Source organism: Mobula birostris, chromosome 13, assembly GCF_030028105.1.
Source record: "Mobula birostris isolate sMobBir1 chromosome 13, sMobBir1.hap1, whole genome shotgun sequence".
In the NCBI taxonomy this organism is placed as follows: domain Eukaryota; kingdom Metazoa; phylum Chordata; class Chondrichthyes; order Myliobatiformes; family Myliobatidae; genus Mobula; species Mobula birostris.
Window position 1 is genome coordinate 107,905,841 of NC_092382.1, and position 26,021 is coordinate 107,931,861.

At 51.1% G+C, this 26,021-nt stretch overlaps 2 protein-coding genes across 3 annotated transcripts in view; one reads left to right on the forward strand and one right to left on the reverse strand.

Moving 5' to 3' along the window:
* The window catches only part of LOC140207296 (uncharacterized), a 133,082-nt gene that overhangs the window by 33,409 nt on the left and 73,652 nt on the right, over positions 1 to 26,021 (forward strand). The gene's annotated exons all lie outside the window — the stretch shown is intronic.
* Positions 9,870 to 24,580, reverse strand: LOC140207419 (uncharacterized). The gene is made up of 10 exons (XM_072275945.1): positions 24,468 to 24,580; positions 23,045 to 23,176; positions 22,601 to 22,666; positions 21,002 to 21,121; positions 18,670 to 18,789; positions 17,525 to 17,641; positions 16,103 to 16,339; positions 13,700 to 13,842; positions 12,134 to 12,198; positions 9,870 to 10,914 (listed from the first exon to the last, which is right to left on the reverse strand). The coding sequence occupies exons 2-10, from the start codon at positions 23,109 to 23,111 to the stop codon at positions 10,722 to 10,724; spliced, it is 1,128 nt and encodes a 375-aa protein (XP_072132046.1). The 5' UTR covers positions 23,112 to 23,176; positions 24,468 to 24,580; the 3' UTR covers positions 9,870 to 10,721.

Sequence of the window (26,021 nt, forward strand, 5' to 3'; positions counted from 1 at the left end):
CTAAATGCAGAAAAAAACATCGCAGTTCTACCGTGCAAAGGGATTTATGGAATTGCAGGATTCCCTCAAAAGTAAGTTACAAGTGGTCAGACGCAGAGTAAAGCTCCCTCCACACCGTCTCATAACACACTCCTGGAGTCTGGCGAGAGGGAATTTTTCAAACACCTACATCATTACACACTACCGGTGTGAGACACAGATTAAAGCTCCCGTTTACACCGTCACATCACTAACTCCCGGGGTCCGACACAGTAAAACTCCTTCTACACCGTCACATCACACTCTCCCGGGGAATGTCACAGAATGAAGCACATCACACTCTCCCGGGGAATGTCACAGAATGAAGCACCCTCCATACTATCAGATCACACACCTCTAGCGTCTACCGCCACACCATCCCATCACTCCACTCCATGTATCGACACAGAGTGAAGCCTCATCGAAACTGTGCCATCACAAACACACGGGGGTCAGAAAAAAATGTGAATCTCTCTATGCACCAAACCATCACACGCTTCCTGATTCAGGTACAGAATGAAGTTCCATGCACACTGTCCCATCACGCAATCTCGTTGTCAGATGCAGATTGAAGCTGCCGCCCCCCAACACCACCCCTTCCCCCCACCACCTCTGCACCATCCATGTGCACTCTACAAGGGGTCAGATACAGTGTAAATAATCATAGTCATAGTCATAGTCAGACTTTATTAATCCCGGGGGAAATTGGTTTTCATTACAGTTGCTCCATAAATAATAAGTAGTAATAGAACCATAAATAGTGAAATAGTAATATGTAATTTATGCCAGTGAATTTTGAAATGTCCAGGGCCAGACTATCGGCTCAGGGTGTCTGACCCTCCAAGGGAGGAATTGTAAAGTTTGATGGCCACAGGCAGGAATGACTTCCTATGACGCTCTGTGCTGCATCTCGGTGGAATGAGTCTCTGGCTGAATGTACTCCTGTGCCCACCCAGCACATTATGTAGTGGATTGGAGACATTGTCCAAGATGGCATGCAACTTGGACAGCATCCTCCTTTCAGACTCCACCGTCAGAGAGTCCAGTTCCATCCCCACAACATCACTGGCCTCCTCATTGTCACGTCAAACCCCACCTCATTGTCACGTCAAACCCCTCCTCATTGTCACGTCAAACCCCTCCTCATTGTCACGTCAAATCCCTCGTCATTGTCACGTCAAACCCCTCCTCATTGTCACGTGAAACAGACTCAGTGTCTGACAGAGAGCAAAGCTCGTTCCACAGGGTCCTATCACAAACTCCCGATGGAAAGGCAGAGACAAACTCCCTCTGCACCATCTCATCACACAGTCAGGATCCTCAGAGTGAAGCGAGCTTTCTCGCGACGAATAGCACATTCCCAATTTCAGTCACTAGGTGTCGCTGCCCCTCGACGCACACATTCCCAGAACAGGACGCAGAGTGAAGCCTGATTCCACAGCGTCACAACACACACTCCCAGTGTTAGGTAGAGTGAAACTCCCTCTACACCGTCCCATCACGTATTACCGGGTCAGACACAGAATGAGGTTCCCGCCCACCATCCCATCACACACTCCCGGGATCAGACACAGAGTGAAACTCACTCCACTCCGTCCTATCACGCACCTCTGGGGTCTTCACAGGGTGTTACTCCCTCTGCACCATCTCATCATATAATTCCACGCTCAGAAATAGAGTGAAACTCCCTCAGCACCGAACAATCACACAGATCCTGAATCAGGTACGGTTTGAAACTCCCTTCACAACGCCTTATGACCAACACCCAGGGTGAGACACAGAGTGAGGGTCCCTCCACACCGTCCCATCACACACTCCCGGGGTCAGACACAGAGTGAATCTCCCTCCACACTGTCCCATCACACACTCCCGGGGTCAGACACAGAGTGATGTTCCCTCCACACTGTCCCATCACACACTCCCGGGGTCAGACACAGAGTGAATCTCCCTCCATACCGTCCCATCACAGACTCCCGGGGTCAGACACAGAGTGAATCTCCCTCCACACCGTCTCATCACTCATTCCCGGGGTCAGACACAGAGTGAGTCTCCTTCCACACCGTCCCATCACACACTCCCGGGGTCAGACACAAAGTGAATCTCCCTCCACGCCGTCCCATCACACACTCCCGGGGTTAGAAGCAGAGTGAATCTCCCTCTACACCGTCCCATCACACACTCCCGGGGTCACACAGAGTGAATCTCCCTTCACACCGTCCCATCACACACTCCGGGGGTCAGACACATGGTGAAGCCCCCTCCTCACCGTGCCATTATACACTCCCTGGGTCAGACACAGAGTGAATCTCCCTCCACACCGTCCCGTCACTCACACTCCCTGGGTCAGATACAGAGTGAAACTCCCTCCACACCGTCCTATCATATAGCCCTGGACTAGGCACAGAAGAAAGCCCCAGCCACACTGCCCCATCAGACACTCTCGACGTCATACACAGGGAGAAGCTCTCTATGCACCAGACTATCACATTCTTCCCGAGTCAGGTACAGAGTGAACCTCCATCCACACATTCCCATCAGGCAACCTCTTTGTCAGGCACATATTGAAACTACTCCCCCCCCACCCCCGCTTCAAGTTCGAATACCCCGCTTCATTGTCACGTCAGAGAGACTTGAGATCAGACAAATGCAAAGTTTGTTCTGCAGCGTCCGATCACAAACACCCGGTGGAAATACAGAGAGAAACTCCCTCTGTACCATCCCATCACACAGCCAGTGTCTTCATGGTGAAGCTAGCCGAATCTCTCACGTCCAGTTTCAGATACTAGGGGTCTCTGCACACATTCCCAGGGTCGCACACAGAGTAAATCTCCATCATCACTGTCCCATCATGCACCCCCAAATTCTGGCGAGAATGAAGCTCTCTCCACAGCCTCCGATAACATACACAGGGGGTCAGGCACAGTGTGAAGCTCCCTCCACACCGTCCCATTACAAACACCCGAAGTTAGACACGGAAGGGTGCTGCCATCGCATCAAACCATGAAAATCTTCCGGAGTCAAATACAGAGCGATGCTCCCACCGCACCGTCCCATCACACATTCTCGGTGCCCAGCGCATATTGAAGCCTTCCCACCACTCACAGCACACCCCTACCATCGCTGCCCAATGCAAGCCCATACTCCCGGGCAGGTATACTGCGAATATCCCTCTTTAATGTCACGTCTAGGGCATTTCCATTCCGGTGTGAAAGACACACGCTATCTGGTCTATTTGCGTCACGTATTGTTATAAAACTCAATACGAATCTAAACCTCAAGTCATGTCTGTCCCTTTTCCATAATAACCTTGTATCTAATGGCATTACCATCACTAGATGGAAAGTGGCCATCTGCACACATTTCTGTCCCGTGCCTTGTTCCATTCCGCAGGAGCATATCAAGTACTTCACTGTCTCGTTGGGACTTTATACCTACTGATTAAGGAAACTGTCTTGAAAACATTTGACAAACTGTCGCACTGGTCCTTTCACAGTGTGAGGCTCACGGTCAATACCAACAAAGTTTAAATCACCCAATATCACAACCTGATGGTTCATGCAACAGATTCCGAACTCTCTGCAGATTTGTTCCTCTGAATCGCTGGGAATCTGAGGTGGTAGTTAATGTAGCCCCATGAGTGAGTTCATACTTTTCTTAATCCTCAGCTCCACACATCCTGGTGCGCATGCGCCGGTCGTGCATGTAGCCTGGTCCAGCCGTTCCGATCTATTCTTACTTTCTTCTTCTTACTTTTTAATTTACGTTATTTTATTTTTTTTTCTCACTGTAACACGTCGAAGTTGCACCCTCTCTAACATACTGGTAGAGTTTTTTTATTTGGGTTTTCTTTAGCGCTGGAAATGGTTGCATTCCGACACGCGGGACAGAAGCAAGGTCGCATTGTGCATTCCACGGACCAGCAAATGCCGGCCAGTTTAGCGAGCAGAGTGGCGGACACCCCTGCTGAAATCCGGAGGGAAACACGCAGAAGATGCAGAGAGGGATCACAAAGCCGAGGACAGAGGACCGGGTCGAGACAACAGAGACTTTTGGAGAAGAGGAGTTGGGTGGGTAACACTGTCCCGGCTGACAGGAAGTGCACTGAGAGCGATAAGCGTTAAGGGCTGGGTGCTTACTGTTCTGGCTAACAACGGATGGTGCAATCCGGGGTATATTACGCTCGAGGATCGTGTTTGCAGACTGGATATTGAACTTTTTACTGTTGGACTTCGGCCACATTTCACCGTCATACAGCACTGGCGGCACGGGAGGTCGTTCTTGCCTATTGCCATGGAACTTGCAGCTCCTCCCATGGAGGGTCAGACACCCTGAGTCACTAGACTGGTCCTGGACTGATTTTCCATCTGTCATAGTTTGCATTTTGTTGTTTTATTGTTGGGGATTTTGTATTGCTATATTTACGCTCTGTTCTTGGTTGGTGCGGCTGTAACGAAACCAAATTTCCCTTAGGATTTATGAAGTATATCTATCTATCTATCTAAAGCCTCACCTAGACGAGTTCTTCAGTGTACCCTAACTGAGCACCGCTGTGATGTTTTCCCTGACTAGTAAAGCAGCCCCTCAGCCTAAGTGAAATATGCCTTAGCTCGACTATAAACAGCGGTAAACAGGAAGGTTGAGCTAACAGACCTGCCCCTCCTGCACCCAAGTCTTACGATTGGCTAAAATATCATGCTTCAAGGCGTTGAACCCTGCCCTGAGATCACCTGCTTTTCGTACAATACTCTCTGTATTGAGACGTACGCAGCTCAGATCATGAATCCCAGCAGGCTCTATTTTTTGCTTCCTGACATTGTCTGAGGTCTGAAAAACATCTGTCCCGACAATGACTCCACAATCTGTTAAGGCATTCTGGTTTTCTTCCCCCTGCAACTCTAATTTAAACACCACAACGACCCCTTTTGAGGACAAACCTTCCCACTGGGATATTAGTTCCACTACAGTTTAGGCATAAAGTGAGAGAGCGGTGCACAACCACGAGGAAATCTGCAGATGCTGGAATTTGGTGGAGGTGCACAACGTGCGGCGGTGCTGCGCGGCTTCGAGGCTGGAGTCTATACTGCCCCCTGGTGTTCACTCGGTAGAAAACAGGTTCTGTTGTTGTAGATTGTCGATTTTGGTTACATTCAAACTGTCCAAGTCCTCAAGCTGTTTATATATATGCCCGCGCCCGCGTGTATGTGTGTGTGTGTGTGTCTGTGTGTGTGTGTGTGTGTGTGTGTGTGTGTGTTTGTGTGTGTTGTGTATACACAAGTGTATGTGTGCGTGCGTGTGTGCGCACGCATGTGGAAATACTGCGTGAATGTATTTAACTGATATACTACATATGCTTGCTATCTTTCTCTCTTTTATATATTTAGCGTGCTCTGTGCCGTGTGTGATTGTTGGCGTTGTGTTTAGCAGCTTCGTCCTGGCTGTACTCATGGGTATTCATGCATGATGGAATTACAATTAAACTTTCATTAAATTGAATTGAAAGAAAATGCAACCGTCTCGTCTGTAGAGGTCGCACATTCCTTGGAAGACAGCCCAATGGTCCGCATATCTGAAGCATTCTTTCCGAAACCAACTCCTTGGCCACGTATTAACCTGGATGTTCTTTGTATTTCTGGCTACACCTGCAGATACATAACTTTGGAAATTCGCCTCCCTTCCTATCGATACTACTGTTTCCCATAGCGACTTAGAGTGAATCTCCTTCCGCACTGCACAATCACGCACTCACAGGGTTAAAAACCGAGTGAGGCTCCCTCCGCACTGTCCCATCACACACTCCTGGGGTCAGACATAGAGTGAAACTCCCTCCACACATTCACCAGACACAATCCCTGGGTCATACAGAGAATGAATCTCCCTCCGCACAAACCAATCACAGACTGCGGGGTTCAGACACAGAGTGAAGCTCTCTTCATGCCGTCACATCCTGCACACCCGGAGTGATACACAGAATGAAGCTCCCTCCACCCCGTCCCCTCACGCACTACCAGGGTCAGGCATGGAGAGTAGTTTTCTCCACACCGTCTAATCACACACCCCTGGGGTTCAGACTCAAATTAAAGCTTCCTCACCCCGTCCCCTGGTCCAGGTTCTGAAGATCATTTGCTCTCACCTATCTTCCATGATCCTCCATCCTGGCGGTCTGTCGGTCTCGGAGATTGTGCGTGCATTTGTGCTCAGATGATGTGCAGGGAGGAGAAGAGGATTGGAAGCGGGGCGTGATGATGTTGGTGGGAGCCAGCACGTTCTGGTGAGTTAGCTGTCAATGGGAGGAAGTGGTGTGGAACACAAGACCGGCCTGCACTCGCAGAACAGGCAGAGGCTCAGAACCGAGAGATCGATAACCGGTGGAGGGGAACGGGGTGTTGTCACACCAAACGTCACCTCTCCCCCTTCGTCCCCAGAATTCCATATGAACAGAGAGATAAAGGAGTTCAGAGGAGAGAGAGGGTCACTAGAATGATTCCGGGAATCAGAGGGTTAACATATGAGGAACGCTTGACCGCTCTTGGACTGTAAACCTTGGAGTTTAGAAGAATGAGGGGAGACCTCATAGAAACATTTCGAATGTTGAAAGGCATGGACAGAGTGGATGTGGCAAAGTTGTTTCCCATGATGGGGGAGACTAGCACGAGAGGGCAAGACTTAAGGATTTAAGGGCGCCCATTCAGAACAGAAATGCGAAGAATTTTTCTTAGCCAGAGGGTGCTGAATCTATGGAATTTGTTGCCACGGGCAGCAGTGGAGGCCAAGTCATTGGGTATATTTATGGCAGAGATTGATAGGTATCTGAGTAGCCAGGGCATCAAAGATTATGGTGAGAAGGCGGGGGAGTGGGACTAAATGGGAAAATGGATCGGCTCTTGATAAAATGGCGGAGCAGACTCGATGGGCCGAACGGCCGACGTCTGCTCCGTTGTCTTATGGTCTTGTATTCTAAAGGTGGATAGCTGTAGGGGATGGAGCGAATGGAACAAGTAGCGGACGGAGGGTTGATAGAGACGGATTGTGTGGACGAGGATGGCGGTGGCGTGAACGGTGAGGGCTGTAGGGGAAGTCGTGGCTGATGGTGACGGGGATTGGAAGGAGGATTGAGGACGAAGTGGTTCGTAGGGGAGGAAGGAAGACAAGGACGGGTGCAGGGACCGCTGGTGCTGACAGAGTCTGCCGAGGTGTACAAGAGAGAGGGGATCATGGAGACGGGCAAGGGTGGAGGGTAGGGATTGGGTGATTGGACCGGGAAGTGGTGCCGAGGATGCAGGATTTTAGGGGAGGGATGGGGTGACGTAAAACAGTTAGTTTGTAGGGGGAAGAGGACATGGTGGAGATGCGGAGGGTTCAGAAAGTACACCAATTGGGAAGTCACGTTGCAGTTGAACAGGACTTTAGAGAGGGGCACATTGCTCAGCTCTTGTTGCCCCCTTCTCTTGTGTCACTTAAGAATCATCCCTCAGGTGGGTGAGCCCTCAGAAGACATCAGGGCCGATGATGTACCTGGGAGGAAGCTGAAAAAAATTGGCAAACAACGGTCTGGATTGTCCAAGGAGTCAGTGGTGAGGATGGCAAATTCAAGGCCAGCATTCATTTCCAGAGAGAGGATTTAATTTTAAGGCACCACTGAGGCCCTATTTGGGGTGTTGCGAGCGGTTTTCGGCCTTTAAATAATCCAGCCAGATGTGCTTACATTGGAGAGTGTTGAAAGAAGGTTCACGACAAGGATCTCACATCAAAGTTGCTGGTGAACGCAGCAGGCCAGTCTGCACCTCTAGGAAGAGGTACAGTCGACGTTTCGGGCCGAGACCCTTCGTCAGGACCAGCTGAAGGAAGAGTTAGTAAGAGATTTGAAAGTGAGAGGAGGAGGGGGAGATCAAAAATGATAGGAGAATACAGGAGACGGAGGGATGGAGCCAAGAGTTGGACAGGTGATTGGCAAAAGGGGTATGAGAGGTTCATGGGACAGAAGGCCCAGGGAGACGGGAAAGGTGGGGGGCGGGGACCCAGAGGATGGGCAAGGGGTACAGTCAGAGGGACAGAAGGAGAACAAGGAGAGAGCGAGAAAGAATGTGTGTATATAAATAAATAACAGATGGGGTACGAAGGGGAGATGCGGCATTAGCGGAAGTTAGAGAAGTCAATGTTCATGCTTTCAGGTTGAAGGTTACCCAGACGGAATATAAGGTGCTGTTCCTACAACCTGAGTGTGGCTTCATCTTTACAGCAGAAGAGGCCGTGGATAGACATATCAGAATGGGAATGGGATATGGAATTAAAGTGTGTGGCCACTGGGAGATCCTGCTTTCTCTGGCGGACAGAGAGAGGTGTTCATCAGAACGATTTCCCAGTCTGCGTCGGGTCTCTCCAATATATAGAAGGGCACATCGGGAGCACCGGACGCAGTATATCACACCAGCCGACTCACAGGTGAAGTGTCGCCTCACCTGGAAGGACTGTTTGGGGCCCTGAATGGTGGTGAGGGAGGAAGTGTAAGGGCATGTGTAGCACTTGTTCCACTTACAGGGATAAGTGCCAGGAGGGATATCAGTGGGGAAAGATGGGGGGGGGGACGAATGGACAAGGAAGAGGCGTAGGGAGCAATCACTGCGGAAAGTGGGGGCGGGGGGAGGGAAAGATGAGCTTAGTGGTGGGATCCCGTTGGAGCTGGCGAAGGTTACGGAGAATAATATGTTGGACGCGGAAGTTGGTGGGGTGGTAGGTGAGGACCAGGGGAGCTCTGTTCTTTGTGGGGTGACGGCAGGATGGAGTGAGAGCAGATGTGCGTGAAATGGGGGAGATGCGTTTGAGAGTAGAGTTGATGGTGGAGGAAGGGAAGCCCCTTTCTTTACACAAGGGGGACATCTCCCTCGTTCTGGAATGAAAAACCTCATCCTGAGAGCAGATGCGGAGGAGACGGAGAAATTGCGAGAAGGGGATTGCATTTTTGCAAGAGACAGGGTGAGAAGAGAAATAGTCCAGATAGCTGTGAGAGTCTGTCGGCTTATAGTAGACATCAGCAGATAAGCTGTCTCCAAAGATAGAGACAGAAAGATCTAGAAATGGGAGGGAGGTGTCGGAAATGGACAAGGGAAAATTGAGGGCAGGGTGAAACATGGAGGCAAAGTTAATGAAGTCAGCGAGCTCAGCATGCGTACAGGAAGCATCCAAGGTTCGGCATGGCCATTTCCCGGAGTGTGGTTAGCTGCTGCCTTCGCTACAAACCTCAGACCGCCTGTAACATACCTTCACGGAATGCCTGCTGTTAACGGCCTCGTACTGAGCACTCTGTCCTCTACAGTAGGAAATCCATTTCCTGTCCGACAGCTTGTGTTTTTATCTTTGATGTCGTCAGTGTCTTCCTCTTTATTACGAGTCTGAGTCTCGGCAATTGTCTCCACCTCCATCCCAACTGTCCATAGCTCTCTCGTTACAGGAGGGATTAGAACGTAAGGAGTTTGAGAAGATTTGGTCTTGCATTGAAGACCAGCAAATGATCGCTGGGGGCATTCTGAATTGTTGCAACGTCGCCTGGTCTGGATGCTGCAACGCACAAGGTCGCCAGAGGCGGCGGAGGGGTGTAAACTCAACCAGCTTCATCACGGGCACAACACTCCCCAGCATCGGGGACATCCTCAAGATGCGATACCTGGAGAAGGCGGCATCCATCACAGAGGCCACTCACCCCAGGACAAGCTCTCTGTTCATTTCTACCATGAGGATGGTATTTCTACCATCCTGTACCATCGAGGCACATGAGTCTAAAAACTCAGCGATTCAGGAACACTTTCTTCCCGTCCTCCATCATATTCCTGAACGCATGAGCACCACCTCGACACGCTTTGCGGTATTTATTACCTATTGGCATTTCACATTAAATTTACATATTTGCGCCCTACCGATCATTCAGAAGAACAAATCTCATGTGGAATAAGTCACAGATAATAGGGCGAAAACATGCGATGCAGGTGGACAGGAGATTTGACACGCTGGCCGTCATCAGTCAGGACACTGAGTACGGGAGTCGGAGATCACGCTGCAGTTGTGCAAGCTGTCGTTCAGGCCGCACTTGGAGTACGGTGTTCAGTTCTGGTCGCCCTGCTCCGGGAAAGATGCCGCTGAGGTGGAAAGAACTACAGTGGGAGATTTTCGATGATGCTGCCGGGACACGAGGGACTGAGTAATGGAGCGAGGTCGGGAGCTTTTAATCTCTTTTCTGTGACCTTAGAGAGGTGTATCAAACCACGAGGGGCACAGATAAGGCACTCTATTTCTCCAGGGCTGGGGAATCGGGAACATTAGGAATCGTGGTTTAGGTGAGAGTAGCTGAAAAGAGAAAAGGAAGATGCAGTGGGATCAGATTACAGGGAGAGAGTGGGATCGGGAGAGTGCGACAGAGAGGGAGTAAAGGATCGAGCGAGAGAGAGGGAACTGATGGGGAGGAGTTGGGGGGAAAGGGAGGCAAGAACGCGGGGGTGAGGAAAATGCGGATGAGTTAGATGTGGGAGGGGAGAGGTGTGTGAGAGAGAGAGATTTGAGGGGGAATGGTAAAGAAAGGGAGAGATGGCGAGCCAGAGTGTGACAGAAAGTAAGAGGAGAATAGGGAAAGGGTGAGGGGCAGCGCGAATGGGGTAGTGCAAATTGGTAAGAGGAGCGGTGGAGAAGGAGGGTGAAAGAGGGTGCTGTCATTTGATTCACTTCGGACCCACTGGCTGCTGACAGAGTTCCTGGATCTTTTCAGAAATATCCGGGCACAAAGCTGTAGACGTCTCGCAGATGAAGCGATGATGATCACGACTGCAAGGGTAAAGATGACTGTACCATTTACATTCACTGCATACGAACTTTCCAACGCCCATCTGGTACATGACATGAGAGGCCACTTTCCTGTCAAGGAGGGGTAAACAATTCCAAAACTGACAACACTCCAGCAGCAGACAGTCATCTGTCAGTCCCCAAAATCACTGCCACGGTCCCTCACCATTGGACAATGGAAGAACCCAAAATCTCCCACTGCCCCATTTTCCCAGCACAGCCCTCTGTCGGTTTCCAGAATTCCCCACATTCCACTCTCTGCCTGCACCTATGTGTCAGTCCACGTATTAAAACCATGCCCCACGGTCTGCCTGCAGACCGGTGTCAGACACCAGATAAATTCCAGTACCACACAGTCTGCCCACAGGACGAAAATACAATCATAGCGCCACTCTCTCCCCAAGGCCCCATGTCAGTCCCCAAAATACACCCACTGCTTCACGGTCTCCCCACAGGCGAGATTTTCACCCCAAAATACTCTCACTTCCCACCCTCTCCCCACAGCCCCGGGCCCGTTCCGGAAATAATTTCACTTCCCAGCCTTCTTCGTAGAGACCTGTGTCATGAACCAAAACACAAGCACTTCCCATTCTCTTCCCACAGACCTCTATCAATGCCCAAACTAATCCCACTGAGGAATTCTCTCCCCACAGGTCTGTGTCAGTCCCCAAAGTACACCCACCGCCTCACTCTCTCCCACAACGTGTATCAGTTTCCAAAAGAGTCCCACAGCTCCACTCTCTCCCCACTGCCCCGTACCAGCCCCAAAATAACCCCACTGCCCAAAATTCACCCTACAGACCTGTAACAATCACCAAAAGCACTCCCACTCCCAATATCATCCCACAGTCCACGTCAGTCCCGAAATAAATTCAACTGCACACACTCAACCACCAGCCCGTGTCGGTTCCCAAACTCACCCACTCTCCCAGCAAAGATCTGTGTTTTCCAAATTAATCCCGGTGCCGCACTCCCTCTCTACAGTGTCCATCCCCAAAACACTCCCACTGACACATTTCCTTGCCACAAACCTGCGGCAGTCCCAAAAAATCGAACTTCCCCACTCTCTCCCCGTAGACCTTTCCTTGTCCCAATATACTACAAAATCCCACACTCTCCTCACAGAGCTTATCAGTCGGCAGATTAGTCAGCCTGCGCACTCCCTGCCGCAACCCGTGTCAGTCCCGAAACTAATCCCACTGCCCACTCCTTTCTCGCCGCCTGTATCAATCCCCAGACTAATCCCACAAACAACCCTCTTCTTAAACAGTTGCAAGAACCCTAATCTCACCCGGCTTTGCATTTTCCAATCCAGAATGAACTGCGTTGGTCGTGCACAGCTTTGTTAACAAAATTCTGTGAAATTAAATTGCTACCATTAATTATTGAATTCGAGCAAAATTTAAAGAGCGTCACATTACGTCTGACCGCGTGAGAGTGTGACTGGACGGTGTGGAGGGAGATTCACTCTGTGTCTGACCCCGGGAGGGTGTGATGGGACGGTGTGGAGGGAAATTCACTCTGTGTCTGACCCCGGGAGGGTGTGATGGGACGGTGCGGAAGGAAATTCACTCTGTGTCTGACACCGGGAGTGTGTGATGGGACGGTGCGGAGCGAGATTCACTCTGTGTCTGACCCCGGCAGTGTGTGATGGGACGGTGTGCAGGGAGCTTCACTCTGTATCTGACCTGGGAGTGTGTGATGGTACGGTGCGGAAGGAGATTCACTTTTGTGTCTGACCCCGGGAGTGACAGATGGGACAGTGTGGAGGGAGCTTCACTCTGTATCTGACCCTTGGAGTGACAGATGGGACTGTGTGGACGGAGATTCAGCTTGTGTCAGACCCCGGGAGTGTGTGAATGGACTACTGGAAAGATCATCACTCTGTGCCTGACCCCGGGAGTGTGTGATGGATCGGTATGGAGGGAGATTCACTCTGCGTCTGACCCCGGGAATGAGTGAATGGACGGTATGGAGGGAGTTTCACTCTGTGTCTGATCCCGGGAATGAGTGAATGAACGGTGTGGAGGGAGCTTAACTCTGTGTCTGACCCCGGGGATGTGTGATGGGACGGTGTGGATGGAGTTTCACTCTGTGTCTGACCCCGGGAATGTGTGAATGGACGATGTGGAGGGAGCTTCACTCTGTGTCTGACCCCGGGTGTGTGTGATGCGACGGTGTGGAGGCAGTTTCACTCTGTGTCTGATCCCGGGAGTGTGTGATGGGATCGTGTGGAGGGAGATTCACTCTGTGTCTGACCCCGGGAGTGTGTGATGGGACGGTGTGGAGGGAGCTTCACTCTGTGTCTGACCCCGGGAGTGTGTGATGGGACAGTGTGGAGGGAGATTCACTCTGTGTCTGATTCCGGTGTGTGTGATTGGACTGTGTGGAGGGAGCTTCACTCTGTGTCTGACCCCGGGAGTGTGTGATGGGACGGTGTGGGGGGAGATTCACTCTGTGTCTGATCCCGGGAGTGTGTGATGGGACGGTGTGGAGGGAGATTCACTCTGTGTCTGGCACAGGGAGTGTGTGATGGGACGGTGTGGAGGGAGATTCACTCTGTGTCTGATCCCGGGAGTGTGTGATGGGACGGTGCGGAGGGAGATTCATTCTGTGTCTGACCCCGGGAGTGTGTGATGGGACGGTGTGGAGGGAGCTTCACTCTGTGTCTGACCCCGGGAGTGTGTGATGGGACGGTGCGGAGGGAGATTCACTCTGTGTCTGATCCCGGGAGTGTGTGATGGGACGGTGTGGAGGGAGCTTCACGATGTGTCTGATCCCGGGAGTGTGTGATGGGACGGTGTGGAGGGATCTTCACTCTGGTGTGGATATATCTTCCGGTCGATAAGATACATACCTCTTCCTCTGTTGAATTTATTTCAAGAAGATTTGAATGAGAGTCCCAACAATGCTGCTTCGCGTCATCGTAGGATCTTTCAATCGTGGATATAAAATAACACCGGTCTTTATTTCTAATCCAGTCCTGGGGAAATGCTTGCTCTGTAAATTCGGAACACCGAACAGTGAATCTCCATCCGCCCGTCCATTACATCCGCCGGGAGACAGACTCAGAATAGTGATCGTTGCACACCGTCCCAACACACACTCCTGGTGTCAGGAACATAGTGAATCTCCCTCCACACCGTCCCATTACACGTCCCCGGGGTCAGAGGCAAACCTCCCCCAAACCTTTCTATCAAGCATTCCCGTAGTCAAATTCAAACTCCCACTCGCTCACACCGCCCAATCACACTCTCTTGGTGTCAGACTCAAGTTAAATCTCTCTTCACGGCACCCCGTTCCACACTCGCGGGACCCGTCACAAGGTCTAGCTCCCTCAACACCGTCCCATTATAAACTCCAGGAGTCAGTAACAAAGCTCCTTCCCACCATCCTATCACAGACTTTCTGAGGGACAGACACACGTAGAATTTCAATCCACACCGTCCCGTCACACATTCCCGAGATGAGACACGCAATGAAACTTTTCGGCACCATCCCATCACAGGCACCCGGAGTCCGTTATGTAGTGACTATCCCTTCAGGCCATTCAATTACACATTTCCTGATGGGACAGACAGAAATTTAAGTTCCATCACAATGTCTCGTCACATACTCTCGGGGACAGAAGTAGAGTGAATCTCTTATCTCACGGTCCCATCATACTCTGCCAGTGTCAGACACAGAGTGATGCTCCATCCGCACTGTCCCATGACACACGACCGTCGTCCACCGCAGACTGAAGCTTCCTCTCCAGCACACTATCGCATACTCCATGGGTCATACATGGAGTGAAGCTCCCTGCAAAATCTCCCATCACATAGTCCTGCGGGCAAACACAGATTGAACCTCCGTCCACACTACCCCATTACACCTGCCGTGATCAGATAGGAAATGAAACACTCTCGGCACCATTCCACCGCATACTCCTGTGGCCAGATGCAGTATGATGATCCTTCTACCCCGTCAAATCACACAGCACAGGGGTCAGAATATGAGAAAGCTCCCACCGCACCGTCCTATCACACAACCCTGGTATCAGACACAGAGCGGAAAAACATCGCAAAGAGAAGTTTCTTGCACACCGTCCAGTCACACTCTTCCGGGTTGAGATTCTGGGTGTTACTCCATCCACACCGTCTCATCACTCGCGGCCGTGGTCAGACACAGAGTGAAACTCCCTCCACACCGTCCATCACACTCATCTAGTTCAGAGAACACAATTTAGAATCCTCCACAAAGTCTCATCACACACAGCCTTGGTCAGACAGTGTGTGAATCTCTCGTTACACGGCCCTATCACGCACTCCAGCGGTCAGACACCGAAGGAAACGCCCTCAGCGCACACGACAACTGTCAGAGAAAGAGAGAGAGATTCTCTCTCTACAGCTTCTCAACACAGCACAGAGCAATGTGTCAGACACAGAGAGAAGCTGCCTCCACGAGGTCCCATCATACGCTCCCGACTCTAACACAGTGTGATTCTCCCTCCACAACGTCCTATCACACAGTCCGTGACGAGTCACAGAGTGAAGCTCTCTCTGAACCGTCCCATCACAACTTTTTGTTCACAAACAAAGTGAAGTTCCGCCCACACTATCCATAGCTTACTCACGTGATCAGACTCCCTCTAGAACATCCAATCACACAATCCGGTATCACATCAGACAGTCCCGGATTCACATTCTATGCCCATCTGCACCGTCCCATCACTCATTCCTTGAGTCAGACACAGACTTAAGCTCTTTCTCCACGACCCCATCACACACTGCCGGATTCAGACGCAAAGTGAGCGCCCTCTCAGCAACGTCCCGCCACAGACTCTCGGACTCGGAGTGAAACCATAACACACGGTACTATAACACACTTCTGGGGTCAGTCATGGGGTGAAGCTCTCTGGGCCCTCTCCCATCACACAATCCGCCTGTGAGACACAGAGTAAGGCTGGATCCATACCGTCACATCAGAGATTCGCGTAGTCTGGCATAGAGTGAAGCTGTAATAATACGTCTCACAATTCCATGGTCAGATACAGAGTGAAACCACCTGCACAATGTCCCTTCACGCTCTCCTGAGTTCGGTGATACAGTGAAACTTCCTCCGCCCAGCCTCATCACACACTCACCGAATCAGACACTTAGTAATTCTCCCTCCATACCATCTCTTCACACACTGCCGGTGTCAAGCACAGAGTGACGCTTCCTCTCTCTATTCCTGTCCTGTGATAAGGAGCGGGTTAAAGAGGGGGATGATGCCTCACCTTTTCTGCTGGTCAGCAATTCACAGATTTGAGCCTTGGTTTCGTTGACAGATCTGAACATCGTTTCCGTCTCAGTGAACTGGTGACGGAGATCAGTGTGAATTCGTTTGAGAATGGACAGATCAGAGTTGAGCGCAGAAAGATTCTTGAGACAGGTTCTCTGGGAGAGATTCAGGTGGGAAGTTAACTCATGGTAGTTTAGCTCAGACGTGATCATAGACTGACGAATCTGCGATACTGAGAGAGATGGTGAAGGATGTTTAGCGTTTACAGTGACACGTGAGTCACCGTCACGCTACCGAACGGGTCACAGAGAGTGATGTGTCAGTGTCACGGTGAAGGGGGTCACAGTGATGGATGTGCTGGTGGCACAGTGAGAGGCGTTGGCGCCACCTTGCGGTTCGTGTCTGTGCCGCGCTGAGCGGTTTATAAATTTCCCGCTGAAGGTGTTACTGTTACAATGGGGTCTGGGTCAGTACCGTGCGGGGCATTTCCGTGTTGCTGTGAGGTACGTGACGGTGTCACTGTGATATTGTTTTTGTGCCTCGGCGAGAGGTGTGCCGTGTTACTGTGTCTCGCTGTCACTGCGAGGGAAATGTCAGAGTGAGCCATCTGGTGTTGTCACGCTGGATGGAGTATCTGTCTCATGGTGTTGGGTCTGCCGATCTCACACAGAGGGGTGTGTCTGTGTCAACCTTAGAGGCATGCCATGGCCACGGTGGGTGTGACAGTGTCACGCTGAGGTGTGTGGATGTCACCGAGACTACTATGTCGGCGACACTGTGAAATTAGGTGTCGGTATCACGGTGAGTGGTTTGCCTGTCTCACGGTGAGGTGCCTCAGTGAGCGGTGCGTCGGTGTTATTTTGAGGACCGATACAGTATCGGTAAGGTGTGTTACAGTGAGTGTGAGTCTTTGTCACGGTGCGGAGCTGGGCGGGTCACTTTGAGGAACGTGTAGGTTTCACGGTGTGCGGTGCCGCAGTGTCACGGTGAAGGAAGTGACGGTCTTACTGTGAGGTGTCTTTCGGTGTCGCCTTGGAGAATGTATCAGTTACACTGGCAGGATCATGTCGATGTTAAGTTGAGTGGTCCATTTCTGCGTCACGGTGACGCGCGTGTCCCTGTCTCGGTTCGGAGTGCAACTGTGTCACGTTGAACGTCGTGTTCGTGCGACGGTGACAGGATTATTGGTGTTCTGCTATGTAGCGCGTCGGTGTTTGGATGACTCCTGATTGTGTTACTGTAAAGGTCGTGTCTTTGTCACGGTTAGGGATGTGTTCGTGGTGAAGAGTTTTTTTTTTTTTTTTTTGTCCATGTTACAGTAAGGGGCGTGTCTGTGTCAGTGTACCGTTTTACAATAACAATTTGTTCCACTCTCTTTATTTGCGTTCTGACTCCACCCGGAGCCTATTCGACTCACCATGGATCGAGAGCCCGGCCACAATCACGACAAGGATGGACGTAACTAGGCAGAGTAGGTAGATCTTACGGTGCGATCTATTTTTGATGTTCTCTTTCGATTCCTGTTCGTGCGCACCTGTGGAGACAGCACAAGACCATAAGATATAGGAGCAGAAATAGACCATTCGGTCGATCGAGTTTGCCTTCTCCTCATACCGTTTGAAGTTCGTTTCTCTGACAGAAAGCCCGTCACTAACGGTGTTCACCGGGGTCAAGTGTGGGAGCAGTGATCTTTATCAATTATATCGACCATTTGTAGTAGATTATATAAGTCGCGGCTGGTAAACCTGCTGACAACACGAACGTCGTTGCCGAGGTAAACAGTGAAGGCACTTACCGCTTACAGTGGGATCTCGATTAGCTGGGGAAGAGAGCAGAGCAGTAGCAAATGCGATTTATTTCTCATAAGTGCGAGCTATCGTATTTCAGAAAGGAAAACAAGGGTACAACGTTCACAGTGCTCGGGAGAAACCCTGGCGTGTGTTGAATAACAGTGGGACAAAGGGCCCCACGTACAACGTTCCTGGAGAGTGAAGTTACCGGTAGAGGGGTCGGTGAAGGTGTCTGACGTCCCGGCCTTCATCAATCAGGGCACGGAGTACAGGATTAAGGGGGTCACGTTGCAGTTGTACAAGACGTCGGTGAGGCCGCCCTTGGAGTACGGTGTTTAGTTTTGGTCGCCCTGCTATAGGAAATATATCAATGAGCTGGACAGATTGCAGAGGGAGATTTACGACGATATTGCCGGGGCTCGAGGGATTCAGTTACGGAGATAAGTCGAGCAGGTGGGGACTTTATTCCTTGGAGCGCAGGGGTGACCTTACAGGGGTGTATACAAACACGTGGGTACACAGAGAAGGTGAATGCGCACTGTAATTTTCTTTAATCTTGGGGAACCGTGGACCGGAGCGCACATGTCTGAGATGATAGCAGAAAGAGATTTAAACTGGGACCCGAGTGACGATTTTGTTTTTACCCAGACGGCGGTCTGTCTATGGAACGAGCTGCCAGAGGAAGTGATGGATGCCGATGCATTAGGACTTGAATTGTTGGGCGTATGGCACGTGACCACTTCAGAGTGACGTCATAACTGTGAACTCTGACCTCCTTGTGCAGTCACTGGCATTTCGGCTGGTGCCGAGGTAATGGGAGGATCTTCATAATCATCGATGAGAATGTCGTCTTTCCGAAGGTTCAGCATTGAGTAGATGGATGTGACACCGTCTGGGAAGAAAGAAAGAGAATGTGAGAGACAGAGAAATAGAAGGAGGAGGAATGGTTACTTCGAGTGCCAGGATTTAGATGTTTCAGAAAGGACAGGGAGAGAGGCAAAAGAGGTGGGAATGTTGATCAGAGATAGTGTCACTGCTGCAGAAGAGCAGGAAGACAAGCAGGAATTGTTTATACCAAGGGGCTGGAGACTACCGAGACGGTATATGAGGTGTTGCTCCTCCAAACTTGTCCCTACACCTCATCTCCTGCAAACATTCAGGGCCCCAAACAGTCCTTCCAGGTGAGACAACACTTCAGTTGTGAGTCTGTTGGGGTCGACTATTGGATCCGGTACTCCCGGTGCGACCTCATCTACATCGATGAAACCCGACGCAGATTGGGGGACCACTTCGTCGAGCACCTCCACTCCGTCCGCCACAACAGATATGATCTCCCGGTAGCCACCCACTTCAACTCTGCTTCCCACTTCCATTCAGATATGTCCATATATGGCCTCCTCTACCGCTATGATGAGACTAAACTCAGGATGTAGGAGCAACACCTCATATACCGTCCAGGCAGTCTCCAGCCCCTTGGTATGAACATAGAATTCTCCGACTTCCAGTAATTCCCTCCCCCTCCCTTCCTCTATCCTTATTTCACTCTACCCCGTCCCCCAGCTCCCTCATGGTTCCGCCTCCTTCTTCTACCACCCATTTATTCAGGGCTATGAAGTCACTGCTTCTCCTCCACCACCACTTTGTCTTTCAAGTTACTGGTCTTTCAACTGAAGCTACAAGCATTCTTCAAATCCTTCCCCATCTTTCATTCTTCAGTGCTGACGAAGGGTTCCGGTCCGAAACGTCGACTCATCGTTTCTGACTGATGCTGCCCGACCTGCTGAGTTCATGCAGCGTACTGAAAGTGTTGCTTCAATATCTCTACAGGGAGTTTTTTTTTTTTTTTTTTTTTAATAGACGGCACGCTCTAAGATTGAATGGTTCAGATGGGAGGGAGTTCAGTAGGTGTGCTTGAAATTATTTCTTTTAGAGTTCCTCAAAGAACTCTAAAGGCTTGATAGACATGACTTGCCGTTAACAAAACCATGTTGACTGTCCCTGATCAGACCATGATTTTCTAAACGCCCAGAGATCCAATCTCTAAGAATCTTTTCCAAGACAGACGGAAAGCTCACTGGACTATAATTACCCGGACTGTCCCTACTAACTTTTTTGAACAACGGGTAAACATTCGCCTCCCTCCAATCCTCAGGTACCATTCACGTGGACACGAGGACATAAAGGTCCTCGCTCTGCCTAGGAAGGCAGTGGAGGCGAATTCTCTGGATTATTTCAAGAAAGATTTAGATCGAGCTCTTAAAGGTAGCAGAGTCAAGGGATATGGGGAGAAGACAGGAAAAGGGTACTGATTGTGGGTGATCAGCCATGATCACAGTGAATAGCAGTGCTGACTCGAAGGGATGAATGGCCGACTCCTGTACCTATTGTCTATTGTGTGTTAACCCACCCATCTACATTTGTATTCAGATCATTGTATATATCTCAAAGAGGAGATGTCCCAGTGGAATGTCATAGATACAGATCACATCATAGGAGTAAAAGAGGTAAAAGAGTAACAGAGCGCAGAGTAAAGTGTCACAGTTACAGAGAAAGTACAGTGCAGGCAGACATTAATATTCAAGGGGATACGACGTAGCAGACGGCGATGTCTAGAGTGCATTACCGTCATCGGGGACCACTGTATAGTCTGATAAAAGCGGGCACAAACTGCCTTTGTGCCTGGCCAGGCTTGTTTACGTATCTTCGCCCGATGTGGGAGAGTATGGGTTGGGCGGGGGTCTCGTAAGAACATTATCCTGGGTGGGTCGGAGTCTTTATTACGGAGGCTGCTTCAGCGATGCAGCGGGATGTGTGGATGAAGGCCTTGGAGGTGAGGCAGCCTGATCTGCGCGATTCAAGCTGACTGAGAACAAAGTGCCTGAAATGACAGATTGTCACTTCCTGGGAAGAGGACAATCAATGGAGCAGAGCCAATTAAAACGTGTTAAATGTCAGGAGCCGAGTAACAAACTTTTGTTACCCCGATGGCGGTCAGTCAGTGGCACAAGCTGCCAGAGGTAGTGGCCGAGGCAGATGCATTAGAAACTTGGACACTTGTGAGTATGACACGTGACCTCTTCAGTGTCGGTACTGTGAACTCTGACCTGTTCGTGCAGTGACTCGCAGCTCGCCGCAACTCGAGGCAATGGGAGGAACCTCATCCTCATCGATGAGGTGTTCGTCTTTCCCAATGTTCAGCTCGGAGTAGGTGGAGGTCAGACGGTCTGGGGAAGAAAGATGAGAGAATGAGAGAGGGAGATTTAGAAGGAGGACAGACCAGTAAAGCATGGTGGAGGAGTGAGGTCCTAGAAACGGAGCAGCGATGCGGGAAGATAGAGTGCGGAAAAAGAGGGCTGAGTGGTAAATATTGAAGTTGAGAGAGAGGTGCAAGTGAGGGGAAAGAGCCGAGGAGAAAGAGCAGGAGAGTGAGGATGAAAAAGATGAATGGACTGGGCAGAGAGGAGTGAGCGATTTGAGCGATGGGTGAGAAGATGGGAGTGAATGGGGGAGAGAGAACGGTGACGGAAAGGGGAAAGACAGAGAGAGGGAGGGAGAAAAGGGAGAGAGATTATGCGTAGGGGAGAGGCAGGGGTGAGAACATCAGCGAAGGAGAAGGTGAGAGAGGGGGACTGAGGGAGGGGAAACTTGGGAGGCTCAAGGGTGCAAAATAAAGGGAGAGAGACAGAAGGGGAGACAGGTTAAATGGAGAGGGTAAAGAGAGAGGGGAGAGCGTGGGGGAGAGAGGGACGAGGTGAATACAGAGAGTGAGAAGGTGTGGAGGGGGCAGTTGCTCGGAAGATTGGGTCACAGCGAGAGGGTGTGAACGGGGAGATAGACTGAGACAGGAGGGAGAAAAAGTGGCGGGGCGAAGTGAGCGGAGTGAGGGAAAGAGTGCGCGAGAAGAACGAGGACGGTGGAGAAGGACAATATGAAAGAGAGTGTGGGAAAGGGGAGAATGGGGAAAGAGAGTTAGATAGAGGGGAAATGGCAACGGAGAGAGCGGGAGGCGTAGAAGGGTAGAAACAGTGATAAGGGTAGGGAAAGGGGAGAGAATGAAGGTAAGAGAAAGAATTAGTGGGCCAGAGAAGAAGAAAAGAAGGTGAGAGCGGATTAGCGTGTGAGAGATGGGGGGGTGGGTGGGAAAGAGGGAGGCAGGGGAGAGAGAGTAGAAAGGATGAGAGAGCAGGGTTAGAACGCGGAGAGTATTGTTCACATTTTATAGAGTTCCCCTTCCTCACTGCCTCTTTCTACTCTCCTCCCTCCTCGCCACTCCTCCCAAGGGGTTTCCTCCTTATTGGCCATGCCACAGCACTCCCTGCTGTCGCACCACGCCCCCCCCACCACACAGAGCCCCCTCCTCAGTGCCCCCCAATTTAACCCCCTCACACGGTTCTCCCACCACCCCACAAATCCCGTGGCGTTCTCTGCACCGATCCCACCCAGAGCAATCTTCTCATCACTTTCCACAGCCCTCCGTCTCTACCGTCCCGCCTCCTGCTCTGCCTTACCCCGCCCCTTCCCAGAGCGCTCCCCCCTCACCGACCATCCCACAGAGCTCGTATCTCATCGCGTCTCGCACGCATTGCCTCGGAATCATTCTCAAACAGGGAATCATTAGTGTCAACTGCACCCGTGCCACGAGATTTCTCGACAGGAATGGACACATCGGCTGAACAGAGTCAAAACAACAAAGTGAAACTGACCTGCATCTGTCCGGGGAACGGAGAGGCCCCTGATATCCGGTTTCGCGTACGATACATCAGGTTCAGCTGGGAAAAGAACAGTGAGAGTCAGAAACAGGGTGAGGCTCCCGTCCCACGCTCCTATCACAAACTCCCGTGGTCAGACACAGAGTCAGGCTTCCTCCACCCCGTTCCATTCCCCACTCCCGCGGTCAGCAACAGAGTGAATCTCCCTCCACACCATCCCATCACACAGACACGGGATGAGACACCGAGTGAAGCTCCCTCCCCACTGTCCCATTACACATTCCCAGAGCCAGAAACAGAGAGTTTATCCCTCCACCCGTCCCATCACACGCTCCGACTGTCAGACAAAGAGTGTTACTCCCTCCACCCCGTCCCATTACACACTCCAGGGGACAGAAAGAGATTGAAAATCCCTCCTTCCCTCACGGCCTCACTCACTTCTCGATGGAAGCCGTAAGTCCGGTTTGACGAGCTGAACATTCGCATAAGTCTGGCTGTCTTCCATGCTGTCTCGGATTCCGTGCGTCTCTGAACTCAGCGAGGGGATGTATCCGATATCAGAGGCAGCCCCTGTTGACAGCGGAGTCAGACCGACAGGAACGAACACCAGATGAGCAGCTGATAAAGAGAGGAGCCGAGAGCAGGGGAGGAAGTGCTGGGGAAGAGGGAGATTGAGGGTGTGAGAGGCGGTGGTCTGGAGCGATGAGAGTGGCAGGGGGAAGAGTAGTGAGAATGGGGAGGTACACAGGGAGGGCAGAGTAAGGGGAGGTTAGGGCTTTGCGGAAAGAGAGACGTGGGATACAGGGGTCAGAAAGGGATGGCGGAATGAAAGAAGGGGAGGGCGAGAAGTGGGAGAGAATGGGGAGAGAATTTAAAGTAGCGAGTGAGTAAACAGAGGGCGAGCTAAAGGGGGAAAGCAGGAGAAAGAGAAACGAACAGGGAGGGGCGGAGGAAGAGGGTGGAGAGATGCAGGGAAGGGGCGATTGTAGGGGAAGGAATATGGAAGTTGGAAGGATATAGGAAGAGAAGAAAGGAGAGAGAAAACAATGGAAGAAGGGGAAGAGTGGGGGATGACGAGTGAAGAGGGAGGGAGAGACAGAGCGATATGTTGTCTCTCACGCAGAGCCTTTATTGTCGGAGAGATTTACAACGAACACCAGCCCCCTCTCCCGCTAACCCCAACCTCCAGGTGATTCCTGGTTTTAGTGTCAGCGCTCCCATTGCTCTTCTTATCGCCGGGGCTTCAGATCGTCTGTGCTCTGGAAACCACGGCCCCGGGGCAAACCAGCAACACCCACCGAAGTTAGCAAGCGCCACACCTCCCCCCCTCCCCCCCCCCGAGGATACGTCAGAGCAATAGATTGCCATTTTAGATTGTGTAACACTTATGAAAGAAAGCGGACATTTAGATCTTGAAGGTCACAGGAAACCAGCGCAGGCTGATCGGTATCTGCGGTTTGAATCTCTTCACCCATTGGAAGATAAGCCGGGGGTTGTCAGTGTCAGTGTTTCAGAGAAGTATTGAAAGCTTGCTGCTGCACTGACTGAGCTATATACGCAGCAAGAAATAAAAATAGCAGGGACTTCAGCCCAACAGACGCAGTTCAGGAGCTCTCTCAAAAACCCTCCATCACCTCCTGTCAATCATGTTCTCCCTCTGCGTCCCTCACTCTTCCCTCACTATCTTACTATTTCTCTCCCTTGACTGCCTCCAACCTGCTTCAATTTCGCTCCTTTCTTCAGCTCTCCCATTTTCCTCTTACCCCCTCCCTCCTGTGCCTTTCTATCTCACTGCCCTCCTCATGAAGCCTTCTCTTTTTTCTCCCCACGCTTTCTACCCGACAAGAGAGATTCTACGTACCTTGTTCCTATTTTCCAGAGCAGGCGATGTGGCGAAGCAGCATTTTTCACACCCAGATTCAAAGCGTCTGGAAATAAATTCAAAAGTGGAAGAGTCCTTTGTCAGATACACAGAAGATATATCCACACCGGACTGAATATCCATCCACACTGTTCCATCCCACACTCCCGTGATCAAACGCAGAGTGAAACTCCCTCCACACCGTCCCAGCACACACGCCCGGGGTCAGACACATGGTGAAGCCCCCTCCACACGTTTGGTGTCAGATCTGCTATCTTTCACGCGATATCGATCTCTCAGTTCTGAGCTTGCCTGCGTCTCTGTGTGCACAGGATTATCGTGTGGTTTCAGATCACTTCCTGCCAGTGCTGCAAACTCACCACCTATTCACAGCCCTACGTCTCCTCCCGCTCCCTCCTCAGTTCTACATTTGATCACAAACACAGATTATCTCTGAGACAGGCTCACAATTAGAGACTACAGGAACGCTGAAGTGATGGTGAGTGCTGAGGTGGGAGAGAGGGAGTAAAGAGGGAGATACGTTCTGTTTCCGAATCTGTTGGTGTATAATGGGACTGTGAGGAGGGAGCTTCACTCTGTAACACTCACAACACGCTGGAGGAGCTCAGCAATTCGGGCAGCATCCGTGGAACGATCAATCAACGTTTCGGGCCGGAACCCTTCCACGGGTGCTGCCCGACATGTCCAGTTCCTCCAGCGTGTTGTGAATGTTGTTTTCACCGCAGCATTGACAGATTATTTTGTGTTTAAACTTCACGCTGTGTTTGACCCCAGGTGTTTGTGATAAGACGGTGCGCGGGAGTTTCTCTCTGTTTCGGACTCTGTGGAGTCTGTGACCGGACGGTGTAGAGAGAGTTTCACTCTGTGTCTGACCCCGGGAGTGTGTGGTGGGACAGTGTGGAGGGAGATTTACTCTGTGTCTGACCCCGGGAGTGAGTGATGGGACGGTGTGGAGGGAGATTCACTCTGTGTCTGACCCCAGGAGTGTGTGATGGGACGGTGTGGAGGGAGATTCACTCTGTGTCTGACATTGAAGTGTGTTATGGGACGGTGTGGAGAGAGATTCACTCTGTGTCTGACGCCGGGAGTGTGTGATGGGACGGTGTGGAGGGAGATTCACTCTGTGCCTGACCCCGGGAGTGTGTGATCGGACGGTGTGGAGGGAGATTTACTCTGTGTCTGACTCCGTGTGTGCGATGCGACGGTGTGGAGGGAACTTCACTCCCTGTGTGATCCTGACGACTCTGAGATGCGACGGTCTGGAGGAAGCTGTACTTGTGTCTGACTCCGGGAGTGGTTGTTCGGACAGTGCCGAGACTCTCTCTCTCTCTCTCTCTCTCTCTCTCTCTCTCTCTCTCTCTCTCTCTCTCTCTCTCTCTCTCTTTCACACACACACGCACACACATTTCAGTGTGTCAGTGTTCAGGAGAGCTGGAGAGAGGAGCGAAATTGAAGCAGGTTAGAGGCATTAATGGGAAAGAAATAGGGAGATAGTGAGGGGAGAGTCAGGGACGCAGAGAGAGAAATTAATTG

What these genes read in the sequence shown, in the direction of transcription:
- LOC140207419 (XM_072275945.1), bottom strand. Translation starts at nt 23,111, where the DNA reads ATGGAAGACAGCCAGACTTATGCGAATGTTCAGCTCGTCAAACCGGAC. An exon ending in GGCCGGGCTCTCGATCCATG is followed by an intron (nt 16,340 to 17,524) that starts GTGAGTCGAATA and finishes CATCTCTCTCAG; the next exon opens with TATCGCAGATTCGTCAGTCT. An exon ending in ATTGCTGACCAGCAGAAAAG is followed by an intron (nt 13,843 to 16,102) that starts GTGAGGCATCAT and finishes CCGAATTTACAG; the next exon opens with AGCAAGCATTTCCCCAGGAC.